At 50.7% G+C, this 23493-nt stretch overlaps 2 protein-coding genes across 2 annotated transcripts in view; one reads left to right on the forward strand and one right to left on the reverse strand.

The window, feature by feature from the left end:
- Positions 1-15016, forward strand: LOC112615857 (long-wave-sensitive opsin 1-like). Its single transcript, XM_025372761.1, has 6 exons — positions 1-188; positions 5221-5517; positions 8213-8381; positions 9848-10013; positions 11558-11797; positions 14074-15016. Exons 1-6 carry the CDS (start codon positions 32-34, stop codon positions 14182-14184), a joined length of 1140 nt encoding a protein of 379 aa, XP_025228546.1. The 5' UTR covers positions 1-31; the 3' UTR covers positions 14185-15016.
- Positions 14462-23493, reverse strand: part of LOC112615856 (testis-specific protein TEX28) — a 21127-nt gene continuing 12095 nt past the window's right edge. The window contains exons 3-4 of the mRNA XM_025372760.1: positions 15598-15733; positions 14462-14982 (exon numbers count right to left, since the gene is read on the reverse strand). Of these exons, the coding sequence (XP_025228545.1) occupies positions 14626-14982; positions 15598-15733 (493 nt within the window). The 3' untranslated portion in view covers positions 14462-14625. The remainder of the gene's footprint in view (positions 14983-15597; positions 15734-23493) is intronic.

The following is a 23493-nucleotide window of genomic DNA, read 5'->3' on the forward strand; positions in this document are numbered from 1 at the left end:
GGCCAGTATAAAGCGCCGTGACCCTCAGGTGATGCGCCAGGGCTGGCTGCCGTCGGGGACAGGGCTTTCCATAGCCATGGCCCAGCAGTGGAGCCTCCAAAGGCTCGCAGGCCGCCATCCGCAGGACAGCTATGAGGACAGCACCCAGTCCAGCATCTTCACCTACACCAACAGCAACTCCACCAGAGGTGAGCCAGCAGGCCCGTGGAGGCTGGGTGGCTGCACTGGGGGCCACCGACCACCCACCTGCCCCGCCCAAGGGAATCTCTCTTCTGCACATCCCCACCAGCAGAGGCTTTCTCCCATAGCTTTTCAGACGACATGAATCCAGGGGTCCTCTCCGAATCTAGAAGGACACCATAATATCGAATATGCATTCGCAAGCCACACAGGCTTCCCAGCCTCTTTGAGAATCCATGGCTGGGGAAGAATTTATGTGCTGTTTCTTTCTGGCCCGTAGATGAGTGTGTTCACTGCTAGCAAGTAACCTCTCATTCCACAGAGTCCCTCAGCTTCCTGGGGAAGAGTCGGGTCTGTCTTTACATTTGAAGCCAAAAGGAGGCAACATACTGACACACCCAAGGGAGGCGGGAGGGTGGGGAAGACAGCAGCAGAGGACAAGAAACTTCTAGAACTTCGGGGTCGGCAGAGATTGTGGCAGTCATTTTGTTGAACTCTATGATGGGGCCACACAGCTTTTGGCTGCACACCTCTGGGGGAAGAGGCTAGACTGGCGCCCAGGGCCACCTTTCCCTTTGGAGCAGTCCTGGGAGAGAGGGCTCAGGCACAATAGAAAGCTGAAAGCTCTCATCAGGGCAGCCTGAGTCCTGCCATTGGCAGTTGCCCAATCCAAAAGCTGCACGCAGGCCCTCAAAGAAGCTGAGGACGCCAGTGACCTCCCTACTCCTGGCCCTCTCCCCTGGCCCCTCCTCCAAACCAAATTCCTTTGGTGCCTTCAAGAACATCGTGAAGGCAGGGCGCGGTGGCTCATGCCTGTAATCCCAGCACTTTGAGAGGCCCAGGCGGGCGGCTCTTGAGGTCAAGAGATAGAGACCATCCTGGCCAACATAGTGAAACGCCATCTCTACTAAAATTACAAAAATTAGCTGGGCTTCGTGGCACACGCCTGTAGTCTCAGCTACTCGGGAGGCTGAGGCAGGAGAATCGTTGAACCCGGGAGGCGGAGGTTGTGGTGAGCCAAGATCGTGCCACTGCACTCCAACCTGGTGACAGAGCGAGACTCCGTCTCAAAAAAAAGAACATCATGCAGGCTATGGGGCTGTGGTTTCCAGAAACCACGCCAGCTCCTTGGTTGCCAATAAATATCCCACTGTGGGGTGGCCAGGACCGAGTGCCAATTAGTGACAGAGTGCCCAGACCAAACCGGCTGAGGATCTTGCAGTTGACCTCAACATGACTGTGCCCAGAATTTCCTTGGTGGCAATGCAACAGTCTCTTCCTAGATGCCCCCAGACTTCATCAATGCATGATGCTTCAATGCACTCTTTTCAAATGTCCGGGTGGGTTTTTTGTTTTTTGTTTTTTGTTGTTTTTTTTTTTCACAAAACTTCAAGCATCTACTAAAGTAGAAGGAAGAGTGTAATAGAGTGTAATGAACCCCGGTACCCATCACTCAACTTCCACAGTTTCATCTCATTTCATCTGTAACCCCTCCACTACCCTTTCTTCCTGATTCTTGGAAGCAAATCCAAGACCTCACACCCTTCCCTCTGTAAATCTTTACTATGTTACTCTAGGAGAAAAGGGATCTTCTCAATACATAACCACAAGTCATCATCACACTGACGAGTGTAACAATATTTCCTGAATAGCTTCAAATACCTAATAGTGTTCAAAAAATGTCATACGTATTCTCAGTTTGCTTGAACCAGGGCTCAATTGAGGTCCACACATTCAGATTGATTGATAAGCCTTTTGACTATCTTTGAATCTAGAGGTTCCCGCTCTATCTCCCTGCAATTTATTTCTGGAAGAAAGCAAGTCGTTCATGACGTAGCCTGACAGGCTCCTCTGACGTTGTTCATTATGATTTTTCTGTAAATTGGTAGTTGATCTGAGGGTCTGACCAGAGGCAGGTTGGATTTGTTGGTGTGTTTTGACAAGGAGAGTGTCTCTTTTCAGGGGTGTTGGTGGCTAGTGAAACTCAACGCCCATACCAATTAAACCACTGCAGTGTGGATGGAAAATGATGGCATTTGGACACCTTACCCTGTCTTCACCTATTGGTGACCAAAACTTTCACATCTTCACAGGTCTTCTTCCCCCTGAGGGTATATGCCACTAGGTAGTGTAGTAAACCAGTGTGTTTCAAGTCCCTTAGAACAGTCCCTCTCTAAGTGATAGGCCACTCAGTGGATATGCATTTAGTTTCATTTCTTTTGTTGCTGATTTTCAGAGATTGGTCTTTCAATTTAAATTTTTATTTTATTTTATTTTATTTTTTCAAGACACTCTCACTCTGTCGCCCAGGCTGGAGTGCAGTGGCGTGATGTCAGCTCACTGCAACCTCCGCCTCCGGGGTTCAAGCGATTCTCCTGCCTCAGCCTCCCAAGGAGCTGGGACTACAGGTGCCCGCCACCACGTCCAGCTAATTTTTTTATTTTCAGTAGAGACAGGGTTTTACCATGTTGGCCAGGCTGGTCTCAAACTGCTGACCTCAAGTCATCCGCCCACCTCAGCTTCCCAAAGTGCTGGGATTACAGATGTGAGCCACCGACCCCAGCCACTTAAATTTTGTTTTATAATTATGTAATAAAACAGCTAAAAGTTTCAAATTAAAATCTAGAAAAGAAGGTGTACTTGAAGAAGTCTGGCTTCTCTGCGCCACTGCGTCCCCTTCTCCCCCTGCTGCTGCCTTCCCTCTCTCCCTGTATTTCCTCGAATCACTTTGCCTGGGAGTTGACTTTGATTCTCTTGCTCGTTGCTTCATGAAATCAGTTCCAGAACTTTCACAAGGGCGAGGCAGGCCATTACACCAGCTCTAGTTGCACTGGTGGCAGCTCCTGTCCCCTCCCCCACTGCTGCTGGGACCTGTTCTCTCCTTTGCCCCCTTGTCCCTGCACTGCCCAATTTGGACCGCAAGGGTTGCCAGGGAAGAGAACTGGCTGCCTTGTTTTGAGAGGTCACAGCACCTAGATTGCTCCAGCCCCTTGCACTTGCCTACAGGCCAGAGTGTCCCAAACCCTCCCAGTCTCAGCTGCTCTTCCCCAGTTCACCCGAAGTACTTCCCAGGGAAGAGCTGCCGACAGTTTGGGGGTTCTCTGTTCTTAGGTCCATCAGCAACCCCATTGCTCCCCTCTGCTTCCTTCTGCATGGAGACTGACACCACGAAGGCCTTCAATTGTCAATGGTCTGTCCCTACTGCTCATACTGAGGGTTCCTGGGGAGCCAGTGCCAGGTATCAGAATTGCAGACATTGTCAGTGGGTTTCTGGAAGCTCCTTGTGTTAGGAACAGACGGGGCCCGTGCACAGAGGGCAGCAGGGGCCTTGTGGGATCCAGCTGTGCTAGGGGTGAGATTTGTCTGTCTCTCCTGGCCGGAGCCAGGAAATCCCCATTTTTCTTAAGCTAGCTTGAGTTGGACTTTTCTAACACACAACTAAAGAATCTCTTGATAAATCTTGGGACTCTCCATGAGGCCTTATATGGCAGCAGGTCTGTGGCTTGCAATCCCTTCAAGTAATCTGCCAAAAACAATGTTACGACAAAGGTCCTTCCAACAAAAAAGGTGTAGAGCCCTAGCAAACTCCTACAAATAAAAAGGAGAAGTAATGCATTTGTAGTCCCAGCTACTTGGGAGGCCGAGGTGGGCGGGTCACTTGAAGTCAGGAGTTCGAGACCAGCCTAGGCAACATAGCCAGACCCCATCTCTACAGAAATAAAAAAATTAGCCATTGCGGTAATGCGCACCTGGTAGTCCCAGATACCTGAGGGCCTGAGGCAGGAGAATCACTGGAACCCGGGAGACAGAGGTTGCAGTGAACCAAGATCACACCACTGCACTCGAGCCTGGGCGACAGAGCAGGACTCTGTCTCATAAAACAAAAAACAAAACCAAAAAAAAAAAGAAAAGAATAAAAGAGAAATTACCATAGATTGGGTGGCTTTTAAATGACAAATTTATTTCTCACAGCTCTGGAGGCTGGAAGTCAGGGTGCCAGCGTGGTGGGCTCTGGCGAGGAACCTCTTCCTGGCCGCAGATTGCCAACAATTTGTTGTATCCTCACAGGGTAAAAAGAGAGCTAGAAAGCGCTCTAGGGACTCTTTTAAAAAATTAAAAAGTTTTAATTAAAAAAATATTTTTTAATATGAGATGTTGCCATGTTGCCCCGGTTGGATTTGAGCTCCTGGGCTCAAGAGACACTCCTGCCTCAGCCTCCCAAAGTGCTGGGATTACAGGCATGAGCCACCATTCCCAGCTAATTTGAACTGTTCCCAAAGGCTCAAGCGATCCTCCCACGTTGACCTGCTGAGTGGCTGGGGTTACAGGCGTGAGCCACCATGCCCAGCTTCTAGGGCCTCTTTTATAAGGGCACTAATCCCATTCATGAGGGCCCCACTCGCTCTGCACACATGAACTGAATGACCTGCCAAAGGCCCCACCTCCTAATACCATCACCTTGGGGGTTGGGATTTCAACACAGGAATTTATGGGGGACACGCACATTCAGATCATCATGAACAGTAACTCCTATATGTGACAGAAGGTGACAGAGGTGGGTAGTGGTCTTCCCCTCAAGGGGGCGAGTTACCACTAGTTGGGGAATCTGGAAAGGCTTCTGGAAGGCAAATGCATCTGAGCTTGGCTTTACACGAGGAAAGCGTCTGTCTACGGAAGGGCAGAGGACTCTGGGAGGTAGGAGGTAGAGCTGAGGCGAAGGGAAGAGGGGAGCAGGGAAGCGGGGTGACTGCACACTGGGAGCAGGGAATCAGTTTGGGGAGATGATGAGGAGTTCCGTTAAGTTCAAGGTGCCAGTGCCGGTGACCAGCAGGCGATGGTCTCTGGCTTGAGCGACAGGATAGGGGGGAGGCTGTCGGTCTGAGGATGGGCAAAGCTGGAGGGAAAGAGCCAATTGCAAAGGCAGGAGGGCGGGAGGGGGAGGGGAGGCCTTGATGGGGCAGGGAGAGGTGAGATCGGCATTGGTATAGACAGGCGGGGCTGCCGCCCAGCTCCTCTCTCTCCTCTGCCTCCTGCCCCCAGGCCCCTTTGAAGGCCCCAACTACCACATCGCTCCCAGATGGGTGTACCACCTCACCAGTGTCTGGATGATCTTTGTGGTCATTGCATCCGTCTTCACAAATGGGCTTGTGCTGGCTGCCACCATGAAGTTCAAGAAGTTGCGCCACCCGCTGAACTGGATCCTGGTGAACCTGGCAGTTGCTGATCTAGCAGAGACCGTCATCGCCAGCACTATCAGTGTTGTGAACCAGGTCTATGGCTACTTCGTGCTGGGCCACCCTATGTGTGTCCTGGAAGGCTACACCGTCTCCCTGTGTGGTAAGCCAGTCGGGGCCCAAGCTCAGCAGAAACCATTCATTCACTCTGCAAGCCCCTCCGACCACCTCATGATGAGCTGGGCCCAGCTTCTCCTGTGGGTCTATCTCCCTCCACATCTGTGCCTCACATCCATATAATGAAGGGTTCTGGAGGTTTCTATCTGGACAGTCACATTAAATTCAGCTCCCTTCAGTCCAACATACCCTGAGTTCCTACTCTTGAGTCAGGCTCTGCCCGGGAACAGCCAGTTCGGAGCTATGGGGTTGGTGTGGGAGGAGACAGATACAGAGCTAGACAACTCCAGAACAGTAGGGGAGTGGGGACTCTGGACACTCTGGACAGAACTCCCCTGCAATTAGGGATGCCTGCCATTTCAGCTCACCGGCATCTGCTTTTCCTGGAGGAGACACAATTCCCAGATCCTCTCCCCATCTCCATCACTAATATATCTGTGGGCCATGATTCCGCTCAGGTCAGCAGACAGTGGCCGAGAGGTACCAGTGTGCCAGGCTCTGTGCTAAGGAGGGGGCCCTACACCCAGACGGTGACCACACAGTACTGTCATCAGTCCTCTCAGACAAGAAGGGGCCTGGGGCAGGTGGTGGAGGAGCAAGTGGGAGCAGTTGGTGGTTCCACTGGGCAGAGTACCACCAAGCAGCCGTGGCTGCCAGACACAAGGTGGCCAGGCCCAGGTCTTGGAGGCCTCAGAGGTCACACCCAGCAGCTGGAACTTTATTTCAGGAGGAGGAGACCCCACATCCAACAGGAGCAGCTCCTGCTCTTGCCTCCCCTCGTCTCTCTTAGCAGCCTCCCCACTCCCTGTTAACTGCCTTGAATTGTACCCACGATGGCCCAGACCAGAGAGGGTGTTTGTCCAAGTCCCGGCACTACCCTGACAGTCTAGAAGGGGAGCCAAGGGAAGGTCAGGCAGAGAAGGTCCATCCCCAGATCTGAGTGCTCTCTGCAGCAGGCATGGCCTCGGTGGTCACACGACCCTTCCTGAGTGCCCCCCTGCATCTCCGCCCACGTCTATCTCTGTTTCTGCCAGGGTCTCCCGCTCACCCTTGCCTCTGCTCATGGTCTGTTCCTGGGTCAGTCAGGTGCCAAGCAGCCAGCACTTCCCCACCAGTTTTGGTCCACGGATGACCTTGGCCATCTGGGAAGCCTATGGACCCCATCTCAGAGGAATTTTTGCAAACGCATAAAATGAGACCCCCAGGATTACAAAGGCAGCAAATTATATTGAAAAACAGTTATCGAAGTATTAAACATTCATCAGTAGCACAGTCTTTCGTTAAAAGCATTTATTGGCCAGGCTCATGCCTGTAATCCCAGCACTTTGGGAGGCTGAGGTAGGAGGACTGCTTGCCTCCAGGAGTTTGAGACCATCCTGGGCAACATAGTGAGACCTCTTCTCTACAACAAATAAAAACAGCTGGGCGTGGTGGCACACCGGTAGTCCCAGGACTACTCAGGAGGCTGAGGTGGGAGGATCACTTGAGCTCTGGAGGTCAAGACTTCAGTGAGCTGTGATGGCAGCACTGCACTCAGCCTGGGCAACAGAGTGAGATTCTGTCTCAAAAAGTAAATAAAAATAAAAGCATATATTAAACGTATTAGTGACACCACTCAGTACTAAAGTATTAAATAACAGGATCCCGCCTGACAACCACTGTTATTTCAGAGTAGTGATGAACATAAGTGATGCTCGAACTGTCTGCCACCTCTATGAATTGACAGAAAAACATCTGTGACCTCTCTCGCTGACCGAGTCACGGGTACTGCTAATACTGCCACGTTCATAATGGAAGGAAATGCCCAGTGTCTGTTCGAGGTTGATGGAGAGAAAGATGTCGTTTTTTTCCACCTCAGTCCGTGGAGCCCTGAATTCTGTGTGCAGACGTTTGGGGTCTAAGCAGGACAGTGGGAAACTGTCTCCACCTACTGCAGAGAGGGAGCCGGGGAGAATCTAAGGCCTTTACAAACGCCTAAAGGAACATGGGTGTGTACCGGAAGGAGGAACACAGGGGTCTACACAGGGCCTGATTCCTTGCTCTTGGCTGGGACGACAACAGCTCAGTGTGGCTATCCTGCTCTGGACGTGGCCATCAAGAGTTCTGTCATTAGAGGAAGGGCTGGTGGCCAAGAGGGCGAGAAGTGGTAACAGGGCTCCTGTGGGTGAACAGGCACTGGCCACTGTGTCTGTGGCTCTGGCTTCCCTTTTGGTGCTGGATGTGTGGAGGTTGAGGACAGAGCTCCCTGAGTTCTGTTCCCAGATTCGAGATTCTAAGACTGGGTTGGCAAGAAACCCGCTGGCCAAACTGGGAGCTCTAAGCTCCTGCTCCAGAGGGAGAGCAACAGAGGTTTAAGAGGAAAGAAAGAAAGGGGCAGGAGAGGAGGAGAACAGAGGAGCAGAGAGTAAGGCGCTGGGGTCAGTGGGGAAGCAAGGCGGGAGGAGAGGCTGAATGACATGGGGAAGGAAGTGGAAAGCAGGAGTTAGAGAAACAAGCTGACCCAGAGGCCTGCTCACCCTGGACCTGAAAACACTCTTTGGAGACTTAGGTTTTACAGCTGGGTGGGAGGACACCTCCTGATTTTGAAAGCTTTCGGCTGGTCGGGGAAGGGAGCAGTGACATTGAAGGCTGTTCCACCTTTGCTTCGGCACAAAGCCCTCATCTGTCTGCTCTCCCTGTAGGGATCACAGGTCTCTGGTCCCTAGCCATCATTTCCTGGGAGAGATGGATGGTGGTCTGCAAGCCCTTTGGCAACGTGAGATTTGATGCCAAGCTCGCCATCGTGGGCATTGTCTTCTCCTGGGTATGGGCTGCTGTGTGGACGGCCCCGCCCATCTTTGGTTGGAGCAGGTAAGGGTGCAAGGGCGCAAGATGGAGTGGGCAGGGTCAGACTCTGTGACCTTAAGGCAAATCACTTCCTTTCTCTGGGCACCTCTGAGCATGCAATGTCTATCAATGTATGAATGTGGCTGCAACACAGAAATGGATCTGTGGTCCCCAAACCTCTGGAAACATATTTGTCCCAAGCACGATCGGGTCACAGGAGCACACGGAGCTCGGGCCATCAACACAGCTGTCAGTGAACAGACAGTGTGTTTGCATTCCAGGTCTCTTTCTTGCACATGCTGCCCCACCCCGCCCCCCACCTTTCAGAGGCTGCTTGGGTCATAGATCCACCTGGGCCTGCAGAGCACATGTCCTGGCCAGACCAAGCAAGTGGCTCAAATGTTTGATTGGGAGGGACTGGATGGACAGCATTTCACTGTTTTATCAACAAGCCCGTGAATAAGTTCTCGTGGTGTTTGGAGAGGGAATGTTCTTTTTTTGGGAACGTTCCATCATTCTGGGAAACAAACCTTGTGAAAGCCTGTCTCTGTCTCCCACCCTCCTCATGCCGCCATGCCCCACACAGTTGCCTGTTATCAAACATGTGTGGCGAGCTGACCCTGGTGGAGGCTCTCCCGCGGGTTATCTCATTTAATCCTTCAGGCCACCCAGTGAGCAGGGCCTTTTATTTCAGTCATGGCCTAGCTGACCTCAGATAAAAGACTCAGCTCTTCACGGGTGTTCTCAGAAGGTCAGGGCAAGATGGAACCTCACACTCCGTTTGTAAAAAGGGGGAGTGATTGGGTAGATGAAAATGTTCTGGAAGCAGATAGTGGAGATGTTTGCACAGCATCGTGAATGTACCAAAGGTCATAATGGTACTTTTTTTTTTTTTTTAGGCAGGGTCTCACTCTGTCACCCAGGCTGGCACAGTGCAGTGGTGTAATTATGGCTCACTGCACCCTCGACCTCCTGGGCTCAAGTGATCCTCCCACCTCAGCCTCCTGATGAGCTGGGACTACAGGTGCACCACTTTACCCGGCTAATTTTTTTATTTTTTGTAGAGACAAGATCTCACTGCGTGTTCCAGGCTAGTCTTGAACTCCTGGGCTCAAGCAATCCTCCTACCTCTGCCTCCCAATATCCTGGGATTGTATGCGTGAGCCATTATGCCTGGCCTATAATGGTACATTTTATGTTATGTATATTTTACCAGAATTTTAAAAACAGGAAAGGCATGACATCTAAAAATGGACAAGGATTTACCAAAATCCTACCCAACGGTTTTGTTTTGGGTTGATGTAAATGTTCTGGATGCAGAGGTGGTGACTGTCACAGAATTGATCACTTCAAATCGGGAAATTTCATGCAAAGTGAATTTCACCTCAATTTAAAAAAACAAACCCCATCCGAGTCAGCACCATGCCTGAGCTGGGGGTCCTGGGTCACTGCCCCCTGCATCAGGACTGGCTGCTGGCCCTTCTCTCCAGGTACTGGCCCCACGGCCTAAAGACTTCATGCGGCCCAGATGTGTTCAGTGGCAGCTCGTACCCCGGGGTGCAGTCTTACATGATTGTCCTCATGGTCACCTGCTGCATCACCCCACTCACCATCATCGTGCTCTGCTACCTCCAAGTGTGGCTGGCCATCCGAGCGGTAAGCCCCCCGATTCCTCCTGGCCTCACCCCCCTCCTGCCCCTAAGTGTCTCTGCCCCCAAATCAGTCCACTGAGACTCCTAAACTATTTTTTTCAAAAATCATTAGAGAAGAGGATTCTACCCCTATAAGAAAATATTAAGATCCAGCGATGAGAATCAGGCGATTCCTTTGGGGCTGTACCACTGCCTGCAGGTTCAGCCCCAGCCCCGTTGTCCTCAGGTCTGTGAGACGGGAAAGCACTGCCACTCCCTCCCTGGAGGAGTCCGCTAAGGGAATAGAGGTGTGCCTTTCCCCAACCCCGGACAGTTCTCCCCGGGGTGGAAAGGCTGCCTTTCCCACAGAGTAGAGTGGAGCAGCCACATCAGCAAATGACACCTGCAAATCAAGGCATGTTTTTATGAGGCTGCCACCGGAGTACCCTTGTCCCTTTCATAGGCTGTGGGGCCGACCAAGGAGTGGACCCGAGTGTGCCATTTGACCCCCGACCCACTCTCCACCCTCCATATCTGGCCCTCTGCCTTGGGAAGCTGATCCTGTCCACAGCCATCACCCCCTACCCCTAGACTAGGTTACCACTGGGAGCCCCTGCGGGACATCAGGCAAGCGAGGAGAGCAAGGCTGGTTCTTTCTGTTAGCAGTGGGAGCCCTTTCAGGGTGGTGGCTTTCCTATATGAAGCTACCTGTGCCCACAATTGGATGGGCATGCCTGCTGAGCTCTCCCTAGAGGAGTCTGTGAGCCTGTGAAAGGCCCCCTCACCCCACCACCTTGGGCTGAAGGCTCCCACACGTACCCAACCATAGCTTAGGCTGTATTAGTCTGGGATGGTGGAGCCCCAGCTCCAGAATGTGACCCTAGCCCTGTTATCTTGGCCGTCCCCGCATTCCAGCCCTCACAGTCCCTCTCTCATCCCCACTCATCTGCCTGCCATCAGTCCCTCATCCCTGGCAGCTGGTTGCTGGCCTTTGTGGCCTCCCCCACAGTGCCTCTGCCTGGAGGTCATTCGTCTCCTTCCTCCCAGGCATGAAGGAGTCACCCCACCACAGCTGCCCTCAGCCACAATGAGTCCAGGGCAGGATTTAGCCCACAGAGTGGCCAACCTGGCCTAGGAAGCCTGAGGGATGCGTATGCATTGCTCTGAAACTCCCACTGGGCACCCCGCCAGCCACGGCTTTCGCCTCCCCCGCCATCTCCATCTTGTTAGCTCCTTCATTCTCCACGCCCAGTGATCAGGTCCGGCCTCCATGCTCAGGCCTGAGCACAGGACAGGACAGTCTGTTAAGGGATCAGGTGAAGCAAAGGAGCTTGTTAGATCCAGCTCTGAGGTCGTCTTAGGCCAGGCCTAGCTACGTGCCACCTCCAATTCTAGAACTCCCCCAGGGCCAGCCTGAGGCCGCCATGTCTGCCTGGGACAGGCTATGCACGACTCAGGGCTGGAAGCTGGCTGCTGGGCTCCTCTCCTCCTTCCCACATCTCCCTATGCCTGGGGCACCTGCCTCTTGCCGCGCCCCAACCCCCGACTCACTGTCCCTGTCTCCCTCAGGTGGCAAAGCAGCAGAAAGAGTCTGAATCCACCCAGAAGGCAGAGAAGGAAGTGACGCGCATGGTGATGGTGATGATCTTCGCATACTGCGTCTGCTGGGGACCCTACACCTTCTTCGCATGCTTTGCTGCTGCCAACCCTGGCTACGCCTTCCACCCTCTGATGGCTGCCCTGCCAGCCTACTTTGCCAAAAGTGCCACTATCTACAACCCCATTATCTATGTCTTTATGAACCGGCAGGTAAGCAACGCCATCAGCAGATCCCACTCAAAATACTGTGTGGCCTAGAAGGACAGAGTGATGGCCCCACCTGGAATCATGTCTCTGATGAGAAGCCCGCGGAGCATCTGGGGGATCCCCCAGGGAAATGACCGGGAAAGGCTCAGCATGTGACCCAGCCCCAGTCAGAGCTCCAGCTGGCCCTTAGCAGAAGGCTTAGGTGCGCCCTCTGGAATCCTTTATAGTCTCAGCCCGAGGGTGGCATTTCCCAAAGCGTCTGTGTGCCGTGTGCTCTTCCTTTCCGGTGGCCCTAGAACTATGGCTGCCGAGCTGCAGGGGCTCCCCTGGCGTTCAGACGCTCTAGGAGTTGGTGAGCCCTAGGTATATCCACCCTACATGTGCCCCTCTTCTGTTCAGACTCAACCCTTCTCAACCCTCATCTCTCCATTTTCAAACCATAACCTCTGGAATTTGTCTTCCTATAAGAACAAAAGTCGGCCCTTCTTGGCTACACTGACCAAGAGTTCAAGAGCTTTCACGAGTTCGTGGGTTAGTTCAGTGGGGAAGTGCTGTGGTCCTGCCCAGAGGCAGCCTCCTTAGCTGACATATTGGGCCTCAGCAGCAAGCTGCTCACACACCTAAATCCCCCTACCTCCTGTAGGTTACAAGCTTCATTAAAGCGCAGCTGTGATGTGACTCGATGGTGGCCAGAAAGGTGCGCAGGGGCCTCCCATTTCACCAGGCCCAGTCCATCCCTTCCACTCGGCTCTTCCTTGCTCCTCCATCTTAGAGCCACTCAACGGCTCCAGCCCCTTTGGCTCGGCTTTGACTCACACAAGCCAAGTCTGCAGAGTTCATTAAGGGTTCATTCTCTCTGGTAACTTTTAAACAGTAAGTAGGACCAGGCCTGCAGTGGATTTCCGGGAACTCGCTGTAGCACACTGATGCCCAGAGTGTAGTTCTATCCCTGACTCCCGTTTCCTGACTTTCATGAGGATCTTTTCTAGGTTTCTGGGATCCTAAACTATCTTGCCAAGTACTATCTTTACTGGATTATTTCCATTCTCCCTTCCAGAACTCCCCCTCCTAGACAGATGTTGGCACTTCTGGACCTCACCAGGCCCCCAATTCTGCTTTCACCCTTTCCACATAATTATCCTGTCCTGCCACATTCTGAGAGAATTTTCTGGAACGCAGTTCCAAGACGACAGGAAATTATGCTCAGGACAGAGTCTGGCACACAGCGGGTGCTCAAGCAGCAGCTGCTGGATGGATTCCTTAACCCTATCTCTCAGCTCTTCAGCTGAGCTGATTCTGCTGTTCATCCCATGTCTTATGTTATTAATTTCAACCATTATATTTTTTAATTTTGAGAGTTTTGATGATAGAGGGAGGTAGAGCTAGTCAAGAGTAGGCCTGAAATAATTAGAAAATGCCTTTGGTCTGGGTCCTCAAAGCATTGCGGTTACTTCAGTGATGACACAGGACATGATTTGAGACATTCATATGGCCCAGATCTCTTTGGGGTGAAGCAGCAAAGACAGACCTCCTCCTGGTACCGGAAGACTCTTGCCTGGAGAGATGAGGTAGGGGCTAGATTGTCATTACCTAGGCCTCACCTTGCCCCAGATCCATGGACTGGAAAAAACATGACAACCACATGCCTTTTCATTAACATTTCTCTGAGCCGCTCACCAGACAGTCTGGGGACAGGTCACCACTGCCCCTTAGCTGTCACTGTGGATGACTGTCCTGGGGCTGCCGCCACAAACTACCACAAACTCGGTGGCTTCAAACCACAGAAATGGATTCTCTCACGGTTCTGGAAATCATGAGTCTGAAATCAGGGTGTTGGCAAATGGAAAGGTTTCCCATGGAGGCCGAGAGGGAGAAGCAGCTGCAGGGCTGCCGGCAGTCCTTGGCACTCCTTGACTCCAAGGTGTGTCGCCCCAGTCTCTGCCTTCATCTTCACGTGGCCATCTTCCCTCTGTCTGCTTGTCCGTGTCTAAGCATTCCTTTTCTTATGAGGACACCAGTCACTGGATTAGGGCCCACCCGGCTCCAGTGTGACCTCGTCTTAACCTGAACACATCTTTTGGGGAACACACTTCAACCCAGTGTAGTCACCATCAACTGCTAAGTCGGATGACATCCCGGCGTGTGAGGGAGAAATAACCCAAGCCTTCCTCCATCCCCCATGGCGTTTGGAATGGGTGAACGGAAGGCTCGGGCACGTACGTTCAGCACAGGGCTCCACCCTTTCCTGCTCTGCTCAATAACACTTTCTGTCCTTCCAGTTTCGAAACTGCATCTTGCAGCTTTTTGGGAAGAAGGTTGACGATGGCTCTGAACTCTCCAGCGCCTCCAAAACGGAGGTCTCATCTGTGTCCTCGGTGTCGCCTGCATGAGATCTGCCTCCTACCCATCCCGCCCACCAGGGCTTTGGCCACCTCTCCCTTCCCCCTCCTCCATCCCTGTGAAATAAATGTAATTTATCTTTGCCAAAACCAACAAAGTCACAGAGGCTTTCACTGCAGTTTGGGACCACCTGAGCCTCTGCGTGTGCAGGCACTGGGTCTCGAGAGGGTGCAAGGGGGATAAAGAGGAGAGAGTGCTTCATAGACTTTAATCTTTCCCGAGCCTCATGTCTATCGACGGCGTGAAAGGATCCTGACAAAACGGAAGTGTAAGGCAGGTGGGCGTCTATATCCATTTCGCCAGGCTGGTGGTTACATAATTGGCAAGCAAGAGCTGTGGAGGGGCTGTCTGGGGAGGGCTTGCTGGATGCTCTCGACACCCAGGAGGAGGGAGGGAGCTAGCAAGCTAAGGCACGTGGCCCTCCTGGCCCCTTAAGGTCCATGTGCTGGAGGCCCAGAGTTCTTGGAGTACAGTCTACACCTGGAGGAGACCCACTCCGGCCAGTCTGTGGCAGGGATGGCGTGCCGCCTCTGCCAGGCCAGTACCCCAAGCCCAATCAGCATCAGGGTGGTGCAAGTGCACAGGCATGAGGTGATCAGTGATGAGGGGCAGGCACACAAGGTGGAGATAAAGACCAAGAGGACGGTTGCCAGTGAGAAGAGCAGACTCACGAACTTGAACAACATCTTCGGAGGACGGCTTTGGAGGTGCTCTGCTGCCTCCAGTCGGGTGACTTGCTGTAGCATCTCCAGCTTGGATATTCGGCTCTTGAAGGTCTCCATGATCTCCTGCAGGAGACGAAAATGCACACACCAGAAGTCAGCACGCAACTGTGGTCGTTTATTGAGTTCCTAGGGGTGAGCAGCAAGCACTGTGGGGTGGGTATTCGAGGAGGCAGGCAGAGAGCCTAGAGCACATCCAGGGCAGAGGGGAGGGCGCAGGCTCTCCAGCAACTGGGAAAGCTTCATCTGACCCAGCCGCACTCCCCCATCCACTGTCTCCCGAAGCTGAGGACCTGGTCAAGACACAACTACCCAGGGATGGGGGTGGGCGCTATGGAAATGGAACAGTGAGGAGAGGGAAGCCAGGTCTAAGGAGGGGTTCTGAGAGGGTGCTGCCTACACCCGCAGCCGCAGCAGAAGCAGCTCCACCCCAGATCTCCTGAGTCAGAGGCTCATGGGTGAGCACTGCAGCACCAGAGTGGCAAAAGCAGCTAAGCCAGATGGTGGGAAGCGGAGCGTGCGTGTAAAGGTCAGATGCTGCTAGCTCTGAAACAAATGTGTATGTGGCCAGTGAACACTCAGGAGGGGGCAGCTCGAGTGCCTTGCTTTGGTTTGGGGGTATCAGAATGGATTCGCTCATCTCTCCAGTCTTCTCACAAGGCTCCCCCAGGAGGTTCTCACCCATATTTCCTTGGCTCTCTCATAGGATAGATAGGCCATTCTCTCTTCGCTGCAGGCCAGATTGTGTTTGAGGTTGTAAATCTCATTCAGGTGTCCCTGCAGGCGATCATTCACCCGTTCTTCCATCAAGGCTTGTCTTGGGAGCAAAAGAGAAAGTAAGATTCCTTCAGTACTTCACCCAGAGTTCATGCCAACAGCGAGCGGTCCTGACCTAGACCAGATTCGGGTTCAGCTTCTGCCTTCCTCCTCCCTCCCCAGGCTCTAGGAAAAGACTGCCTCCCGCTCCAGGTCTGCCTGGGAACACCCCAAACACACACCAGCCACACGCACACCAACATTCATATATATTTTATATGTAGTTACTCTTTTGTAACAGCTTTACAAGAATAGCCATAGACTAGAAGTTGTAGAAATGACAGTGTGAACTATCCGTGGGTGCTCGTCAATTCCGCAAATCCCCTAGGACCAGTGTGGAGTACGAAGTTTAGCCTGCAGTTACTCTATAGAAACATGGTGACTATAAGGATTGAAAAGTCACAAAAGACCACAGATTTCAGTACGATTCCACTAATTACGAAATGTCCAGAATAGGCAAATCCATAGAGACAGAAAGCAGATTAGTGGGTGCCAGGGGCTGGGGGTGGGGGATAGGCAGCGGCTGCTAATGAGTACAGGGTTGCTTTGGGGCTGATAAAAATACTCTGGAATTAGATAGTGGTGATGGTTGAACAACTCTGTGAATATACTAAAAACCAGTGAATTGTACACTTTAAATTGGTGAATTTTATGGGATGTGGATTATATCTCAATAGAGCTGTTATTTAAACAAAAAGAAAAAAGTGAATCATGGCAATAGTTGCACAACTCAGTAAATTTACTAAAAACCATTGAAATGTAGTTAAAATGGTGCATTTTATAATATGTAAATTATATCTCAATAGAGCTGTTAAAAAAACACAAGCAGGCCAGGTACAGTGGTTCACAGTTGCAATCCCAGCGCTTTGGGAGGCCAAGGCAAGAGGATTGTTTGAGGCCAGGAGGAATTCAAGACCAGCCTGGGCAACACAGTGAGACCCTGTCCCTACAAAAAAATTTTTTAATTATCTGGGTGTGGTGGCACGTGCCTGTAGTCTCAGCTACTCTGGAGGCTGAGGCAGGAGGATCTCTTGAGCCCAGGAGTTCGAGGCTGCAGTGAGCTGCCATCACACCACCGCACTCCAGCCTGGGCAGCAGAGTGAGACCCCATCTCTAAAAGAAAACGATCACTACCTGTTGTGTATATAATTATATAAGTAGTAAAAGTATAAAACCATGCATGGAAAAGATAAGCACCCAAATGAGAATGGCGAGGCCGGTATAGCGAGGCCAGAATACCAAGGAAGGAAGATGGTGCTGGAAAGGGGTAATGAGGACTTCAACTGAATATTTTCAAGTTTTATTTCCTAAAGAAAAGTAAGATTTGAAGTGAACATGGCAAATGTTAAGATTTCAGAAAGCTGGGGCTGTTAATTATGTTGTCCTGTACATTTTCCCTGTGCTTGAAATACTTCATAATTTAAAAACTCCTTCAAAGTTCCTCTTTTGGCACCACAAAGAACAGGCCAGAAGGACAGAGGCCAGGGGGCCAGTGAGGGGGCTCTGGCACCACCGCTTACGCAGAAGAGAGAAGGCACCGGAGAGCGACGGAACCCATAGACTGGCAGGGCTGCCGCCCCAGGAGGCCCAGGAGGGTGGCGGCAGGCCTCAGGTGCAGGAGGTCTAAACGGTGGTGCTGACAGTGACAGGGAAAACGGTGACGACTTCTATTTGGTCCCGCTCCAAGGACTTGACCAACACCCACACGGAGAAATCCCCTGGGCACTGAATAAGCTGACAGCTCATTTGTTGAAAGCCAATTTGTCAAAAGCCGGTTCCTCGCAGCATTTCAAGGAATGTTTCATTTGCCTCTGCCCCAGGTCCCCGTTAAGAAGAGAGTCGGTGGACAACACGGACTAGGCTACTGCTCACAGAGAGGGGGAGTGGGTCGGCAGGATGGTCACCCCGAAAATAGATTCCTCATTACTGTCTTTCCATTTACATGAATGATCTAGCTGCGAGAACATTCAAGATTTTAAGTGTCCTCAGGAATATGAAGTCAATCTTCATCAATGTGTAGATAAAGACACATGAAGATATTTTTGAATGCATTCCTGAATAGCCTATTCAGATGTTAATAAACAATATTTTCATAAGGATATTCTCTCAGTCTCCCCTTCTCTCTGGCCCCCATCTCCTGGCCCTCTGGCAGCCATGCTCCCTTCTCTTCCTTGGTCAAGGACCCCTCTATCTCCAACTCCTACAGTCACAGAGGCAAATGGACAACTCTGGAGAATGCTCTTATGAAGACAAAACAATGACCAGTCAACCCAGACACCCTCAAGACAGACCAAAGGTGTTAAGACCACCCTCTCCAACAAAAAGTGTTGTAAACTTTATTTATTTATTTTTTCAAACTAGTGTATTTTTATTTTTATGTTTTCAGACGGATCTCCTTCTGTTTGCCCAGGCTGGAGTGCAGTGGCACAATCTTGGCTTACTGCAACCTCCGCCTCCTGGGTTCAAGTGATTTTCCTGCCTCGGCCTCCTGAGTAGCTGGGACTACAGGCATGCACCATCATGCCCGGCTAATTTTTGTATTTTTAATAGAGACAGGGTTTCACCATGTTGGCCAGGCTGATCTCCAACTCCTGACCTCTGGTGACCCGCCTGCCTCGGCCTCCCAAAGTGCTGGGATTACAGGCGTGAGCCATTGGGCCCAGCCAGAAAGAGTATATTCTTGATCATTTCTGAGAATTTGCTTTTGGCAAATTGAGCTAGAACCTAATCATGGCCCGCAACTCGGAGGAAAAGTCTGAGATGGAGAAACAGCTGTAGGAGGGGTCAATAGCCCGGGGGCAATCGACGCATGTGGCCAGGATGGATGAGCTCGCTCTGAGCAAATGTGCCAAAGCAAGGGGCCCTAGGGAGCTGCGGGAAGAGGCAACAAAACAGAAGCCAAAGTGGAAGGAAAATCACCAGGACGGCTCACACAGGAACCCAGAGGATGTAGGGATACAGTAGAAAGGTCGAACATACATGTAACTTGGGCCTTAGAAGGGGAGAAATGAGAGACTAGGGCAGAATCAACATTTGAAGATACAATGGCTGAAAATTTCCAAAACTGACAAAAGACATCAAGCCATAAACCCAAGTAGCAATGCGAACCCTAAGCAGGATGAATGCACAGAAAATCACACCAAGGGGAGAGTCAGCGGCACAAAACACGAGAAAGAAAATCACACCAAACATCATAATAGCAAAACCACTAAACAACAATGAAAAAGAAAAGATCTTAAAAGGAGCCTGAGGAAAACAAAACTGTGATCCGAGGAGCAACAAGAAGACAGGCAGCTGCCTTTTCAACAGAAACCATGGAAGTCAGAAGGGAATGATTTGTTCAAAATGCTTATTATTTCCAAAAATTAAGTGCCAACTTAGAATTCTATGTCCGGCAAAAAATATCCTTCAGGGCCGGGCGTGGTGGCTCACGCCTGGAATCCCAGCACTTTGGGAGGCCGAGGCGGGCGGATCACGAGGTCAGGAGTTCAAGACCTGGCCAACATGGTGAAACCCCGTCTCTACTAAAAATACAAAAATTAGCCGGGCGTGGTGGCACATGCCTGTAATCGCAGCTACTCGGGAGGCTGAGGCAGGGGAATCGCTTGAACCCGGGAGGCAGAAGTTGCAGTGAGCCGAGATCTCACCATTGCACTCCAATCAGGGTGACAGGGTGAGACTACATCCCACAAAAAAAAAAAAAAAAAAAAAATCCTTCAGAAATAAAAACGAATGATGGCATGTGTGAGGCAATCAGGTGACAGTGACTGCATATTTAACATTGTGGACTTGTTTTAAGACATTTTTGGTATGGTATTTAGGCTACATTAACAAAATGATCCATATTTCAGGTTCACACTGAAATATTTACAGATGAACTGATGTAATGTCTGTGCTTTGCTTCAACACAATAGGGATGAGAGGAACCAGTTCAGAGAGCAGCTCAGACCTTAGGTCAGACCTCCTCAGAGATCCAAAGATGCAGGATGCTCTGACGTGGAGGAGAAGTCAGGGAAAAAATGGAAGTTCTTGTGCCTTCAAGTTAACACGACCTGAGCCTGCAACAAAGGCCTAAGCAGATACCTTGAGGAAAGTCAGCCCGAGACTGGATCCCTGGGGCTGAGAGGTCACAGAGCAACAGTGAAGCCTCTAGTAACCACAGCCTGTTATCTCCAAGCCTTGTCTGAAAGCAAAACATACCAGAACATTCTTGGGACAGAGGAGCTAGGGTCTGGATGCCCGCAAGGACCTGGTGTCCAGAAGGGAAAAAAAAGCATGGAGACCTGGCATATTCACTTCAGGGCATTTTCAATATGGCAGGAGGCTATAAGAAAATTTCACAACTGCCCACTTGTGGATACAGCCAGAAATACAAAGCAAGAGTGAAACTTTTGCCTACTCGGCACCTGAGCAGCTTCATTTTATTCAATTTTTATTGAGGTAAATTTCATGTAACATAAAATGAATGATTTTAAGGTGAACAATTCAGTGGCATTTAGCACATGTGGTGGTGTGCAACCACCACGGCTATTAATAGTTCCAAGACATTGGCCGGCTGCAGTCACGCCTGTGATCCCAGCACTTTGAGAGGCCGAGGCGGGTGGATCATGGGGTCAAGAGATCAAGACCATCCTGGCCAACATGGTGAAACCCCGTCTCTACTGAAAATACAAAAATTAGCTGGGCATGGTGGTGCACGCCTGTAGTCCCAGCTACTCGGGAGGCTGAGGCAGGAGAATCACTTGAACCTGGGAGGCAGAGGTTGCAGTGACCCGAGATCACGCCACTGCACTGCAGCCTGGCAACAGAGCGAGACTCCGTCTCAAAAAAAAAAAAAAAAAAAAAAAAGTTCCAAGACATTTTCATCACCCCCTCGAAAAAATACCATTTAGCAGTCACTCCCCATTCCCATCACCCCAGTCCCTGGCAACCACCAATCTGCTTTCTGACTTGAGCAGCTTCTTATCTCTGAACCTCTACCAGCAACTTATGAATGAGAGATGGACAAGACCATCAGATGTGTGGAGACGGTCCTAGACAAGCTGCTAGAAAATGACAGACAACCAGAGTAAGGGGTAGTGGGGCATTGTAATGCTGTGGAGAGGAGAGGGCAGCAGGAATGACAAGCCCAGGAGGCATTGACTCAGGGAAAGAAGAGGAAGGCAGGGTCAGGTCGAGATCTTGGCCAAATCCCTGAGCTCATCAACCTAGGGTGCTCCATTGATGAATTTATCAAGAGCCATTGGCCAGGGAGTGGTGGCTCACGCCTGTAATCACAGCACTTTGGGAGGCCAAGGCGGGTGGATCATTTGAGATTAGGAGTTGGAGACCAGCCTGGCCAACATGATGAAACCCTGTCTCTACTAAAAAACCCAAAAATTAGCTGGGCATGGTGGTGCATGCTGTAATCTCAGCTACTCAAGAGGCTGAGACAGGAGAACCACTTGAATCCGGGACGCAGAGGTTGCAGTGAGCTGAGATGGAGTCACTGCACTCCCTCCAGCCTGGGCAACAGAGTAAGACACCATCTCAAAAAAAACAAAAAAAAAAAAGAAAGAAAAAGAAAAAAGAAAAAGCCATTAACAACTTTTTTCTTTCTTTCCTTTTTTTTTTTTTTTTTTTTTTTTTTTTTAGTTGAGATAAGGTCTCACTCTGTCCTCTATCACCCAGGCTGGAGTACTGTGGCACAATCATACCTCACTGCAACATAAAACTCTCAGGCTCAAGCGAACCTCCTGTCTCAGCCTCCCAAGTAGCAGGGACTACAGGCATGTGCCACCAAGTCCGGTTAATACTTTTAAATTTTTTTGCAGAGATATGGTCTCACTTTGTTACCCAAGCTGGTCTCAAACTCCTGGGCTCAAGCAATCCTCCTGCCTCGACCTCCCAAAGCACTGGGATTGCAGTCACAAGCCACTACATCTGGCCCAATTTTTCTTTACAATCTTTCAAGGACTTAGTTTGTAGATAGGAAGCAGAAAGGAATTGTAAATTCAGTTCCATCAGCATCTACTTGGGGCTTACACACAAGTATTAATTAATACTCACAACAGTTCCAACAATAGTGGGATCATTATTACCTCCATGTTACAGATATGGAAACTGAGGATTGCAAACTTGAAGCACCTTGTCCAAGGTAATTCAGGAAATACCCGGCACAGAGGAGGCTGGGTCAGGCCTAAATCCAGAATCAGCCCTCCTGACCCTGCCCTGATGTTCCCAAGACACAGCAGATAGAGTTCTGGCATACGTGGAGGAGGAAAGCAGCCCAGAGGGCGAGCTGGGTCCCTTCAGGAAGGGAGGAAAAGAAGCACCCAGATTGATCCATGAAACAGGTACTCACAGAACAGCCATCATGTGTCAACATGTCTTTGGGCAGTCACTCGGACACACTGGCCAACCTGAATGTGCTGATATTTTGACGAGAACAATACAACACAAATGAATACCTACACAAGGGAGAGCAGTTTGGCGGGTGGGTGGTGCGAGAAAGGAAAAAGTAGGGGAGTGACAAAGGTTAGTCCAGAGTATACAAAGAGCTCTGGCAACTCAACAATGAAAAAACAATCCAAGTTGAAAACAAGCCAAAGACTTGTTGGCTGATAAGCACATGAAAAGGGGTTCAGCACTATTAATCATCAGAGACAGGGTCACACCCACTAGTTTCATGGGCTAGGAGAGTGGTTCTCAACCAGGGGCAATTTGCTCCCCTCCGCTCCAAGGGACATTTGGCAGTCTCTGGAGAGACATTTCTGGTTGTTACAAATAGGTGGGGCATGGTAGGCTAAAATTGCCCCCCTGGGCTGGGCACGGTGGCTCACATCTGTAACTCCAGCACTTTGCGAGGCTGAGGTGGGCAGACTGCCTGAGCTCAGGAGTTCAAGACCAGCCTGGGCAACATGGTGAAATCCCATCTCTATTAAAAATATAAAATATTAGTTGGGTGTGGTGGCACGTGCTTGTAGTCCCAGCTACTTGGGAAGCTGAGGCAGGAGAATTGCCTGAACCCAGGAGGTGGAGGTTGCAGTGAGCCAAGATCGTGCCACTGCACTCCAGCCTGGATGACAGAGCAAGACTCTGTCTGAAAAAGAAAAACACCCACCCGCCCCCGCAAAAGATATCTATGTCGTAATCCTTGGAAACTGTGAATGTTACCTTCTATGACCAAAAAAGGGGGCTTTCCAGAAGTGGTCAGTTTAAGGGTATTGAGATGCAAAGATTATCCCAGATTATCCTGGTGGGCCCTAAATGCAATCACATGTATGAGAGAGAGGCAAAAGGACATTAGACACGCACAGAGGAGAATGTCATGTGAAGACAGAACACAGGTTTGAAGATGCTGGCCTTCAGGACTGGAATGATGTGGCCACAAAATTAAGGAATTTGGCAGCCACCAGAAACTGGAAGAGGCAAAGATCAGTTTGTCCCCTAGAGCCTTCAATGAGAGTGTGTCCTCGCCTGATTTCAGCCCAGTGAAACTGATTTCAGCCTTCTAGCCTCCAAGACAGTGAGAGAATAACTTTCTATTATTTTAAGCCGTGAAGTTGGGGGCAATTTGTCACGGCACCATCAGCAAATTAATTCACCGCACCACTGGCATCAAGTAATTGGAGACCAGGGATGCTGCTCATCGTCCTAGAATATATGGGACAGCCCCACACAACAGAGAATCATTTGGTCCAAAATGTCGACAGTGCCAAGGTTGAGAGAACATGGGCTAGGGTGATGAAATTTTGGAGTCTAATTTCACCAAGTTGTGGC

This window comes from Theropithecus gelada, chromosome X, assembly GCF_003255815.1.
Source record: "Theropithecus gelada isolate Dixy chromosome X, Tgel_1.0, whole genome shotgun sequence".
NCBI classification, from domain to species: Eukaryota; Metazoa; Chordata; class Mammalia; order Primates; family Cercopithecidae; genus Theropithecus; species Theropithecus gelada.